Source organism: Zingiber officinale, chromosome 1A (genome assembly GCF_018446385.1).
Source record: "Zingiber officinale cultivar Zhangliang chromosome 1A, Zo_v1.1, whole genome shotgun sequence".
Lineage (NCBI taxonomy): Eukaryota > Viridiplantae > Streptophyta > Magnoliopsida > Zingiberales > Zingiberaceae > Zingiber > Zingiber officinale.
In genome coordinates, this window is record NC_055987.1 from 111,391,333 (window position 1) to 111,404,843 (window position 13,511).

Sequence of the window (13,511 nt, forward strand, 5' to 3'; positions counted from 1 at the left end):
AATCAGATAGATGGTGCTAGGATCTAAGACTAAGTTAGTGTCAGTCGTTAAGATTGAGATGTAGTTTGAATGAGAGTTAGCGATTGAGATTGAGATAGAGTCGGAGTTAGTTACTGTGATTGATCCAAGAGGTGAGTCGGGGTCAGGAGCTAAGATTTTCACTTAATCAATCTTGAAACTCTGGGATAAACTTGCTGAGCCGGTTCAAATAAACCTGAGTCTTATCCAAACAGAATCCCACTCCCTTCGACTCATTTTGATTTTGACCGACAAATCAACATAATTTTTAATCACGCGAAAGACATAGAGAGACGGCAAGAAACCGCCACATAAGCTACACAACATCTTTCTGCACACTTTCCTCCCAAAGTGTAATAATAATTCTCTTCTCCAAAATCTTAAATCTCTTTATAAACTAGCAATTGCTCACTGTTTCTGTCAACACTACAACATTTGTATAGTTGTATAGGAAATCTCTTTGTGCATTTCCTAGTACATGTTTGGATCCCCTCAATGAATCATCTTCCTTACAATTTATACATCAACCACTTTATTATCGCTCATCATATCGAGCTCCAAAACTTCTCCACCCCAAATGTTAACTCAAAATCAAGCTTTGACAAACAGGCCCAATCCCATTTGATCAGTTTAATTTGCTGATGAAGCTTTTGAGATTGTTGAATAGGCTTTTTGCGTGGTCGACTTTAAGAAGAATAACATGTATTGTATTAGAGGGTGCACCGGGAATTATCCCCATGAGGCTCTTGTTGCAAACCAAACAATCTGTAGCCAGAGATTTACAGGAAATTAGCTGAATCTAAATACTCGAATTAAATTCAACTCACAGTTAAGATGACCTGAACAGATAATCTCAGACTGCCAGCAGGGGCTGGTTTTCTGACCTCAAAGCGTCCGAGCAGACTGAAGGATAGACAGGCAGAGCGGGAGACCGGTCGGGCAGATCAGAAGGGCGAGTGGCCGACCCAGCAGATGAAGAGTCCAACCGAGCGGACAAACAGAGCAGCGGACCGAGGCCTGCGATCGACGCAGTTTCCTTGAAACAGATTCGTCCCACCTCCGGCTGTGCTTCGAGGTTTTCTGGGATCGTCTGTTTCCCAGGATACAACGGCAAAACCACGAACACAACCAAGCACTGGTTATTCGTGGCGAACTGAGAATGCACCTGAGTGCTATCACAAGTAGTTTAGCCGAGCAGATGCACGACTGAGAGAAAAGAATCAGGGAACGAAGGTGGAGGAATTCTCTTGCTTTTGCTTCGCTTTCGCTTTGCTTTTGCTTTCTCTTTGCTTTGCTCAAGATCCAGCCTCCTTATATAGGAGCTCTTATCTTGCCTGTAATAAATGATCAAATTATGATCATTTAATACTGAGTTTAATTTCGTCATTAATGGGTTTAATGTCTTCATTAATGTCGAGACGTTACAGAATCATTATTAATGAAATTAATGTCGCCATTAATACTGAGACGTTACAAAATCACCATTAATGAGTTTAATGCCGCCATTAATATCGAGACATTACGGAATCAGCATTAATTTCACATTAATGCTTCCATTACACCCTTGAGCAAGATTCTAGTGGCAATATATTGATTCATTCTTTTGGGTAAATTTTACCTTAACCGGTCCGGCATTCGACATGCGCAAGTCGTGCTCGCGCATGAGTCAACCTTGGTTCAGTACAATCCGGGCCCTGGATTTGCACCCACCCCTGCGCACTCACGCGTGAGAGAGCCTCTCCCCATGCATATGTTTACAATGCATGTGTCATAATTTAAACCAACAATAAAGCCAAGAGACTTCTAATGTGGGACTAAACTCATGCACAATAGAGTCTTTTCGTCTCCATCTCTTTATTCCATTCACATTTCCAACAACCCCCCCCCCCATGAATGGAAAACAGGGTATGTGATAGCATTCAACAATTGAGTCAAGTATAGGATAGGTAGGTTTTACCCTTTGAACCTTCCCGTGTGAAGATCTGGTTACTTACTGGCTGATATTAGACACGATGTCCTTGAACTATATTGCCGTCTATGTAAACAGTGATAAATCTAATCCAAGACTCTCCCTGATACAACTCAGTTCTCATGAGTGTGTTCGTTCTTGGCCATGAACACGCCTGGTTCTGTAAGAAGCTCTAAGAATTGTGCCTCCAATTCTCTTCGAAGCGGCCCCACTTATTTCTCACATAGGTGATCCCTCAAGAGTTACCATCTACTCATTTTGATCATTAAAAGTCCATCGGCTTATCCTGGTCTAGTCACTGTTTTATTGGGCTCCCCCCCCATAGTGTGTCTAGTCAGTGCAAATTAGTTGTCCCTTTGAACCTAGTTCTTGGGATCTCCAGTCAGCATAGGTTGGGTGTCCTCTGCACTAATCGTTGACAATGGCATCAAGCTCATTCCTCTTGATGAGCTTGTAACTAACTCTCGATTTAACCCTTTGGTTAGTGGATCCGCTAGGTTATCCTTTGACTTCACATAGTCAACAGTGATAATTCCAGTTGAGAGTAGTTGTCTAATGGTATTATATCTACGATGTATATGTCTAGACTTACCATTATATAGATGGCTCTGTGCCCGACCGATTGCTGATTGACTATCGCAATGTATGCAAATCGCCGGCACAGGTTTCGGCCATAGAGGAATATCTTCTAAAAGTTATCGTAGCCATTCAGCCTCTTCACCGCACTTGTCAAGAGCTACAAACTCAGATTTCATCGTGGATCTGGTTATTACAGTTTGCTTAGAAGATTTTCAGGAAATGGCTGCACCTGCTAGAGTGAAGACATATCCACTCGTAAACTTAGAGTCTTTTATGTCAAATATCTAACTTGCATTGTTGTATCCTTCGATCACAGCAGGATATCTCGTGTAGTGCAGTCCATATTCACGAGTATACCTCAAGTACCTCAGTACTCTTGTTATCCCTTTCCAGTGCTTAACACCGGGATTACTCGTGTATCTACTCAGTTTGTTTACTGTGTAGGCCAAGTCTGGTCGAGTACAGCTCATCAAGTACATCAAACTTCCAATCACTCGAAAGTACTCTATCTGCGAGATACTTTCACCTAGATTTTTCGATAGATGTTGACTCGTATCTATCGACGTTCGTGCCAATGCAGTATCACCCTTGGTGAATTTCTCAAGAATCTTGTCCACATAATGGGACTGACTAAGAACAAGTCCTTCTGTCGTTCTAAGAATTTTAATTCCTAGAATCACATCAGCTAGACCCATGTCTTTTATGTCAAATCTTGAGTTCAACATATCTTTAGTGGATTTGATTATCTTATCATTGCTCCCAATGATAAGTATGTCATCTACATAGAGGCACAAGATGACATAGTCACTCTCTGTGGCTCTCATGTAAACACATTTATCACATTCATTGATCTTGAATCCATATTCCTTCATGGCATTATCGAATTTCTCATGTCACTGCTTTGGTGCTTGTTTCGAGCCATATAATGACTTCACCAATCTACATACCTTGTTTTTCTGTCCTGGCACAAAAAACCCCTCAGGTTGGTCCATGTAGATTTCCTCTTTTAAATCCTCGTTTAGAAAGGCTGTCTTTACATTCATTTGATGTACTTCGAGATTCCATAGAGCGGCAATAGCCAACAATACTCTAATGGAAGTTATTCTCGATACCGAAGAGTATGTATCGAAGTAGTCAAGGCCTTCTCGTTGTCGGTATCCTTTAATTACCAATCTGGCCTTGTATTTATCGATTGTGCCATCTGATTTCATTTTCTTCTTGAAGATCCACTTGCAACCTAGTGGTTTACTTCCCGGAGGAAGATCCACAAGTTCCCAAGTGTGATTTTACAAGATAGATTCTATCTCAGATGCAATTGCTTCTTTCCAGTGAGGTCCATCAGAAGAGCCTACAGCTTCTGAGTAACTTCGGGGCTCACTCTCCAACATAAAAGTGATAAAATCCGATCCATAGGATTTTTCTACCCGAGCTCTTTTGCTCCGTCTAGGCACAACCTCCACGGGTTCCTCGTCATCATCATCTTCTTCTTCGCCTTGTGTTTCAGTTACCCGTTTTGAGGAGCTAGCATCCTCACGGGTCTTATACGGAAACACATGCTCGAAGAAAGAGGCATTTCTCGATTCGATTATCGAGTTTTTGTGTATCTCCGGTACGTGTGACTCATACACACAAAATCGATAAGCACTGTTGTTATGTGCATATCCAATAAATATGCAATCAACAGTCTTTGGTCCTATCTTAATCCTTTTCGGATCAGGTACCAACACTTTGGCAAGACACCCCCACATTCGTAAATATTTGTAGGACGGTTGTCTTCCATTCCACAACTCATATGAGCTCTTATCTATTTTCTTCCGGGACACCTTATTTAAAAGGTAATTAGCTGTTAACACAGCCTCCCCCCACATGGATTCTGGCAATCCAGAGCTTAATAGAAGAGCATTCATCATCTCCTTAAGAGTTCGATTCTTTCGCTCAGCAACCCCGTTTTGCTGAGGAGTATATGGAGTTGTTGTTTTGTGTCTGATCCCATGTTCAGCACACAACTCAGTGAATGGTGACACATATTCACCGCCTCGGTCACTTCGAACCACCTTAATTTTCCTATTAAGTTGGTTTTCAACCTCATTCTTATAGAGAGAAAATTTCTCTATAGCTTCATCCTTACTTTTGAGAAGATACACATAACAATATTTTGTGTTATCATCTACAAAAGTGATGAAGTATTTATTACCACCACGTATTGGTGTACCTTTCAGGTCGCACACATCAGTGTGGATTAGGTCAAGTGGTTCATTATTTCTTTTAATATGTTGAAAGGATGACTTTGTCATTTTCGCTTCAACACAAATCTCACACTTGTGTTTTGGGTCAAGGTGGAATGTAGGTATGCTTTGCATGTTTATTAATCTACGCAACACATCGTAGTTAACATGTCCTAATCTACCATGTCACAAACACGAAGACTCAAGCATATAAGTGGAACAACTTTCATTTTTATTTATCTTGGGCCTAATGGCCATTAGATTGAGCTTAAACAACCCATCAGATACATAGCCTCTTCCTACAAACATTCCATTTTTGGACAATACAACTCTGTCCAACTCAAAAACAATGCGAAAGTCATGCTTGCTTAACAGTGATCCAGACACTAGATTCTTCCGAATCTCCGGAACATACAGCACATTGTTCAGAGTGAGGTCCTTGCCCGAGGTCATCTTTAGCACCACCTTTCCTTGGCCCATGATGTCCGAGGTTGCTGAGTTCCCCATGAACAGTTTGTCTCCAGTGACTTCCTCGAAGTTATGGAGCAGCTCCTTGTTGCAGCACACATGTCTGGTGGCTCCAGTATCGATCCACCATTGCTGCGGGTTTGAACCGATCAGGTTTAACTCAGAGACCACAACGCAGAGGTCGTTCATTTCTGGTCCCTCGTTCAGGTTGGCCTCTTGCTTCTTCTTCGGCTTTCTGTACTCCGAAGATTTGTGACCCACTTTGTCACAGTTGAAGCACTTTCCAGAGAACTTCTTCTTGCTGATGCCTCCTCTAGGTTCCATCTTGGAAGACTTGGGGTTCTTCCGCTTCGAGCTTTGACCGAGCTCGACCACGTTGGCTTTCACAGTAGCATGAGAGAACAGTTTCCTCTCTGAACTCTTGTTGTCTTCTTCGATGCGAAGTCGAACAATGAGTTCCTCCACATTCATCTCCTTCCGCTTGTGCTTCAAGTAGTTCTTGAAGTCCTTCCAGCCGGGAGGCAGTTTCTCAATGATAGCAGCCACCTAGAAGGTTTCACTCAGAACCATCCCTTCTAAGTGGATCTCGTGCAAGATCACCTGAAGCTCCTGGACTTGGCTGATCACCGTCTTGGAGTCAACCATCTTGTAGTCCAGGAATCGACCCACGATGAACTTCTTTGTCCCTGCATCCTCCGTCTTGTATTTCTTGTCCAGGGACTCCCACAGCTCCTTAGTCGTTCTCTTCATGTTATACACAACGTACAACGAGTCGGTAAGGCAGTTGAGGATATAGTTTTGGCAAAGGAACTCAGAATGAGTCCATGCCTCCACTGTACTGATGTTTTGCGCATCAGCATCCTCAGTGCGCTTGGGAGGGTCCTCGGTCAAGAACCGAGCCAGATTAAGCGTGGTCAGGTAGAAGAGCATCTTCTGCTACCACCTCTTGAAGTTCAGTCCATTGAACTTCTCTAGCTTTCCCCCATGACTGATTGGCACAGTTCCAATCGGGGCGGAGGGGGTCTGCACATGTTGAGTCTGTTGCACCTCAACATTTCGTTTCGTGACCATCTCAATAGAATCAAATTTGTTTCAAGATTGTTGCAAACCAAACAATATATAGCCGGAGATTTACAGGAAATTAGCTGAATCTAAATACTCAAATTAAATTCAACTCACAGTTAAGATGACCTGAGCAGATAATCTCAGACTGCCAGCAGGTGATGGTTTTCTGACCTCGGAGTCTGAGCAATCAAAGCGTCTGAGCAGACTGAAGGATAGACATGCAGAGAGGGAGACCGGTCGGGCAGATCAGAAGGGCGAGTGGTCGACCCAGCAGATGAAGAGTTCAACCGAGCGGACAAACAGAGCAGTGGACCGAGGCCTGTGATCGACGCAGTTTCCTTGAAACAGATTCGTCCCACCTCCGGCTGTGCTTCGAGGTTTTCTCGGATCGTCTGTTTCCCAGGATACAACGACAAAATCACGAATACAACCAAACACCGGTTGTTCGTGGTGAACTGAGAATGCACCTGAGTGCTATCACAAGTAGTTTAGCCGAGCGGATGCACGACTGAGAGAAAAGAATCGGGGAACGAAGGTGGAGGAATTCTCTTGCTTTTGCTTCGCTTTCGCTTTGCTTTTGCTTTCTCTTTACTTTGCTCAAGAACCAGTCTCCTTATATAGGAGCTCTCATCTTGCCTGCAATAAATAATCAAATTATGATCATTTAATGCTGAGTTTAATTTCGTCATTAATGGGTTTAATGTCTTCATTAATGTCGAGACGTTACAGAATCATTATTAATGAGATTAATATCGTCATTAATACTGAGACGTTACGAAATCACCATTAATGAGTTTAATGCCGCCATTAATGTCGAGACGTTACGGAATCAGCATTAATTTCACATTAATGCTTCCATTACACCCTTAAGCAAGATTCAAGTGGCAATATGTTGGTTCATTCTTTTGGATAAATTTTACCTCAACCGGTCCGGCATTCGACATACGCAAGTCGTGCTCGCGCATGAGTCAACCTTGGCTCAGTACAATCCGGGCCTTGGATTTGCACCCACCCCTGCGCACTGACGCGTAAGAGAGCCTCTCCCCATGCATATATTTACAATGTATGTGTCATAATTTAAACTAATAATAAAGCCAAGAGACTTCTAATGTGAGATTAAACTCATGCATAATAAAAGTTTTTTATCTTCATCTCTTTATTCCATTCATATTTCCAACAGCTCTTCCGATGTAAAAGAAAAAGTAATAAGAGAGATAATTCAAGAGAGTTAGCTGGTCTTCTTTTTGTGGAGCATATACATGATATTTTTAAGTGCAAGGTACTCAAAAAAATCATGGGGACGTAGAAAAGAGATATAGAGAGTGAATATCATAGCTCATATCTGCTTCTACCCTATTCAACAAGCTCAAATTAGCTCAGCAGGTCGGCAACTCAGACTAGCTTGGCAGATTGACAGGTTGGTGTGTCGGACCAGCCCAAACTAGCTCGAACCAACTCGGATCAGCTTGGCAACTTGATTCAGCTCGATCAGTTCAACTTGACTCAACTTGGTTTAGCTTGGCAGTTCGTCTAAATGTGACCCAGATAATGATGACTTAACAAGATAACTGAGCTAACTCTGATTTATTTTATTTTTATACTTACATTTTTAAGTGTCTTTGAGCAAAGATTAGCTGACTCATAATAAGTCGTATCCTTCCTTCTGTGGTAGATAGGATCCGATGATAGACACATATATTCAAATGGCCGTGGGTCTCTTTTTGTAAGATGAAAGTTAAACTTTATTAATAATAATAATAATAATAATTTTAGTTAACGCCTTATATTTAATTTTTCGAACCGATTAATTCTGAAGTAATCGATCCAATTTTATAAAAAAAAATTCTATATCAATCATCAGAATAAATCGAAAATCATTCGTAGAGGCTCATCTAGATGACCAATATTCTTAAATTCACTTCTCACTATATAGAAAATTTCTTATAATATATTACAACTGAGATTCAAATCTTATATCTCTTAATTATCGGTTGGAGGGTATAATCATCACACCATTACACTAGGGCAATGATAATCATGTAATCAATGACTAGAGAGGTACATAATTATTTAAATTCATCAAGAAGAGAAGATCCCTTGGAGCATTAGCATATAACAAAAGACAAGCAAAAGATGCTTCTAATATTTAATTAACATCTGCATTAAGCACGCATGCATAATCAAGTATCTTAAGACTTAAATTATGTATCATAGCATTAAACAAATGTTCATTTAAACATAAATAACTCCCTCATGTCTTGGTCATTTGCACTAATGGCTATTATTCATCCATGATTTACCTCCTTCGTGTTGACCTAGGGACAGATTAGCGGGGGCGCTGGAGGCGAACGAATCACCTTTTGCCATATTTAAACATAAATAACAATGTGTTATAATTTAGTAAATTATAAACTTATTCTAAGTTTTTTATTTCGTCACTAACTAAAATTGTGTGACGCAAAAATTCAAAATTATATATATATATATATATATATATATATATAGCAAATTAAGAATATAATTACCTCAACTTGCTAAGATAATTACAAAGCCACTCATGACGCATTGGTGGTTATAATACGATGTGATTATAAGCTAATTAATTATGACAACAAGAGTATCTTTGACTAAAGTAACAATAATGTAAAAAATAATAAATCAATCAAAGGTAAATTTGAGATATTTATGTGGAGTTAGATTATGCTCCAATTAAAATAAATATCATAATCATAATAGCACCGTCACTAATATATATAGAAAATTAGAATTTGATAATAATAAAATTAGAGTTTAATTTTTAAATAAAGTCACATAAATGGGCTATTCTTTAACTTTATATATATAAGTTGGATTATTTAGTTTAATCAAAAACAATGTCAACCCAAAACGCATGGAGACAAAGAAGAAACATGCAGATAAATGAGAATTAAAGCTTATTTATTCCCTTCGCCTATTAATTAACATAACAACTTGATAGAAAAAATAATTAATAATAATTATATAGTAATGAGTATTCTCTTTAAGTATTAGTGTTTAGCTACTAACTAGTTAATTAGTGACCACTTCAGCGTTCATATGTAGTTTATTACTTGATTATAGTATAAATGCTGAATAGAATAATTAATGGAATATATTATTGTAATTAAATATATATTAAGAAGAATTTGAAATGAAAATCACGTGGTAATAGATGATTTGCTCGCCTCAGTATTCTCGTCAATTCGTCTTTACCAACACAGAGAAGATAAATTACGGATAATTATTAATCATTAGTGCAGCTGGCTAAGATATAAAGAAAGGCATGCTCAGACTTGAATTTATGCCATTACACTAAGTATTTTCTTATTTATCATATTTTTGTTACATATGAAGGGTAAAAATTTGTTTTAGTAGGTCGCTCTAAGTTTTTTTTTTAAAAAAAAAACACTCTATAATAGATTTGACTAAAAATGCTATGCTTAAACTTATTAATTAATTATATTAAATTATTTTAATATAAAATTAATCTTATTGGTCCAACTTATTAAAAACTGATTGAATGTTATTGAATAGTTTTGATTTTATGATTGAAATAATTTTAGAAACAATTTTAAGGATTTTTAAGATACGATGCACCCTTTTAATATTTTTTAATTTAATATTTTATATGATAATAAAAATAAAGGATGCCTTTTTAATTTTTTTATTCATTTATAAATGGATGAAAAACAAATGTATATTATTTTTATTAAAAAAAGTGAATTTTGAATTTTTTTTTTATTATTAGTGTAAAATGTGATAAACAGTCTAGTATCATCGGTCCCTAGGGATGTAAATGAACCAAACGGTTCGCGAGTTTTTCGGAGCTCGATTCGATAAAAAGCTCGTTCGAATTTGTTCGTTTATCTTATCGAACAGAGCTCGAGCTCGATTTCGAATGCGACAGTTTTATGAAGCTGAGCTCGAGTTTAAAGATATTCGGCTCGTGAGCTTGCGAATATGTTCGTTTGTAGGCCCACGAGCCAAAAAACGAGCCTTAAATCGAGCTAAAAAACGAACTCTAAAAGGACCGAAAAAATAAGTTCTAAAACGAACTTTAAAATGAACTTTAAAACGAGCCAAAAAAATGAGCTTTAAAATGAGCCCGAAAATAAGCCTGAACTCGCTTAACGAATTAGGCTCGTTAACTATGATAATCAAGCTAATAACGAGTCGAGCTCGAACTGTTCGCGAGCTTGATAATTCCAAATCGAGCGAGCTCGAGCCTTGTAATAAAAGTTTGATTCGAGCTTGAGCCGAGCTCGAGCCTGAATATAACTTAAACGAGCCGAGCTCGAGCTGTTCGATTCGGTTCGACTCGTTTACATCCCTATCGGTCCCTAACTAAATATATATTGAAAAATTATAGAGATTATTTTATCCTAATACAACGATCTTTTGTATGGAGAAGATTAATCACTCAACGAGGTATTTTACACCCGCTAAAAATTAACATTAAAATTTATTAAAGTAATTATCCATTTAGTTACCAACTACATGGATATGGATTATAGACTCCATATAGTTAATTAATTCAAAAAAGACGGCATTGTATATAAATACAGCATAAATAGATGTCAATTTCAGTCATTTTCCTCCGTAACAATGTAGTGTGAATATATTTTACTCGGTTTAATCAACAAAGCAATAAACAAAATAGGTTGATTATTCAGACAAATTATATTTTTTTTGTCAAGAAATATTATTATAATGTGAGAAAAATATTAGTCTGGTTGATTAAGTCGTATGATCTGAAATTCAAATGGGGAGAGTTTTTCATCAAAATGACTCAAGGAAACGAACTAGATTCATCCAACTTCTGACTAAAATTTGATATTCAAATAAACAAGTAGTTGTTCATTTCTCTTACAACTCACACCGAAGTTATTCAATGGCAAGAGGCAGCATAATTGTGACTATAGGCACGTAGTAACTTATCAATTAGAATAAGGACAAAGAAATTAGTTTTTATATAATCACAAACATATTTTATCTTTAGCACATGAATTTAGATGGCACTAAAATTATCACAATAATAATACATATGCTTGGCCTCTATTGTGGAAAATGTGATCGAGTGTAGTTTCCCATGGAACTAAAGTACCAAGTTCATACCTAGGAGTTGACAAATTGTTTTATTTAGTCGATCATTTTCAACTAGACAATTAAATAATGCGTTTCATATATATATTATGACTTCTCTCTAATTAAATAGAGAAGGTCTTTGCAAGCACAGTTGATCTGTACAGTTGACCAGGTTTTGCAATTAATGAAGTCAGCGTAGAATTTGTTCTATCATTTTGATTGATGACTTTACTAGAGTTTAAAATAAAACTGAAATAAAAAGGAAAAACATTGGAGAATCTTTTTCCTTCTCAAGTGGGAGATTAATGAAGTTTCTTGTGTGAAATATCATATTTTGACTTTACCACGAGATTATCTGTTCTCCACTGTCTAAAAAGGAGGTAAATCTCGGAGAACAATTATCTGTTCTCGATGATCATTGACCAAAGTGCCTTTAAATGTGCACTTCTTCCTTTTTCTCTCCAAGGCCAGTGTCTTAAGTTGATTGATGGGGTGCAAGATGTGTGAGAAGGTAAAGGTGACCTACAAGAGAGGATTGTGGTCTCCTGACGAGGACCAAAAGCTGAAGGACTACATCCTCAAGCACGGCCATGGCTGCTGGACCTCTGTAGCACTCAGAGCTGGTAATTAATTGCCTTTTCTTCTATCAGGTTTCAGTATCTTGTTTTATTTTCTTTTCTCTGATTTAAGCAGTTTGTCTCTAGGCTTGCATAGGAATGGAAAGAGCTGCAGATTGAGGTGGATGAATTACCTGAGGCCAGGACTCAAACGCTGTGCTTTCACAGATGAAGAGGAATCGACTGTTATGAAACTGCATGCCATTTGGGGCAACAAGTGAGCATTCTGAAAATTTTAATGTTCAGGCATTCATTTGAAGAATTCATAAAAGGAGAAAAAAAAAAGATAAATCAAGATTATTTTGGTTCTAAACAATCTGAAAATGGTGGCACAGGTGGTCTCAGATAGCAATGCATCTACCAGGAAGAACTGATAATGAAGTGAAGAACCACTGGCACACCAACCTCAAGAAGAAACTCCGGAAAGTCGAAAATCAGAAATCTGAACAAGTATCGAATGAGCACGACAGCCGAAACTCTGTTTCAGAATCCTTGCTCTCTCAAGAATCAACCCTCACAAATTCTTGCCATTCCATGATAGAGCATGCCAACCATCAGCCTCGTGCCTACAAACTTCTTTTTGCAGATTGGATACCAATGTTCAGTGGCAATGGCTCATTGAATTTGGACGGTGGAGCGATGAGTCGATCCACCTCTAACTCTGAAGTCTTGAGTCCCGAGCTTTCTCAGCTTGACATGGCTGATAGCATCATAGATTGGAAAGACTCGATCATCCCTGGAGGACTACAGCCTGTGGAGCAAATTCCAGATGTCAATTTCCATGATTTGTTTGACATGCTTTGGTATTGAGCTGAATCATGCACTGTTCTTTAATCTCCAGAGAAAAGATACAAATCTGTGTCCAAGTAAATGTCCATTTGTTTATAAGACTTTACAATCTCATTGATGAATCAAAAGTTCTGTAAGATAAACATTTTGACCTTGCTTCAATAGGATTGTGCTTTTCACTAGTGTCTCGCAGTAAATCACTAAAAGAATCTTGGACAATGAAGGAGAATTAATCCATTATTTTAAGAAGCATGAAGAAGAAAAAATTCAACAGCCTACCATAACTTCAATTCAAAAATGGAGTTATTGAGAGTCTGATTACGATGTCTGTCATCAGGAAATGTCAAACAAAATTAGTCAATTGTTGAAGATTCTCTACTCAAACAGTAGAGTAATCTGAAAACTACACATGCATTTTTTTTTTTCTACATATTCTTTCTCATCACAGACATTTTTTTAATTTCACATGCTTAATTATTGAATCCTTGTTGAGAATTAAATAAGTTTTGAAGCTGAGGCAGGTGATTATATTTTGACAATACCCTCATGACTTGATCATTGAAGTTCTTCTTCTGCAATAAAATGACAGTTTCTATTAAAACCAGCAACAGGTTCAAGGATCAACCGTCCGAATATGGTAGCCCAAAGTAATTGTGTAGTGATAGGCATCTTCTCAAT

At 38.0% G+C, this 13,511-nt stretch overlaps 1 protein-coding gene across 1 annotated transcript; it reads left to right on the plus strand.

The window, feature by feature from the left end:
• Positions 1-11,855: 11,855 nt before the first annotated feature.
• LOC122009189 (transcription factor LAF1-like) lies at positions 11,856-12,921 on the plus strand. The gene is made up of 3 exons (XM_042565260.1): positions 11,856-12,050; positions 12,132-12,261; positions 12,380-12,921. The coding sequence occupies exons 1-3, from the start codon at positions 11,915-11,917 to the stop codon at positions 12,852-12,854; spliced, it is 741 nt and encodes a 246-aa protein (XP_042421194.1). The 5' UTR covers positions 11,856-11,914; the 3' UTR covers positions 12,855-12,921.
• Positions 12,922-13,511: the final 590 nt, after the last annotated feature.

Excerpts from the sequence above, each read along its gene's own strand:
- LOC122009189 (XM_042565260.1), top strand. The coding sequence starts at position 11,915 with ATGGGGTGCAAGATGTGTGAGAAGGTAAAGGTGACCTACAAGAGAGGA. Across the intron at positions 12,051-12,131 it reads CTCTGTAGCACTCAGAGCTG|GCTTGCATAGGAATGGAAAG; the intron begins GTAATTAATTGC and ends GTTTGTCTCTAG. Across the intron at positions 12,262-12,379 it reads CATGCCATTTGGGGCAACAA|GTGGTCTCAGATAGCAATGC; the intron begins GTGAGCATTCTG and ends ATGGTGGCACAG.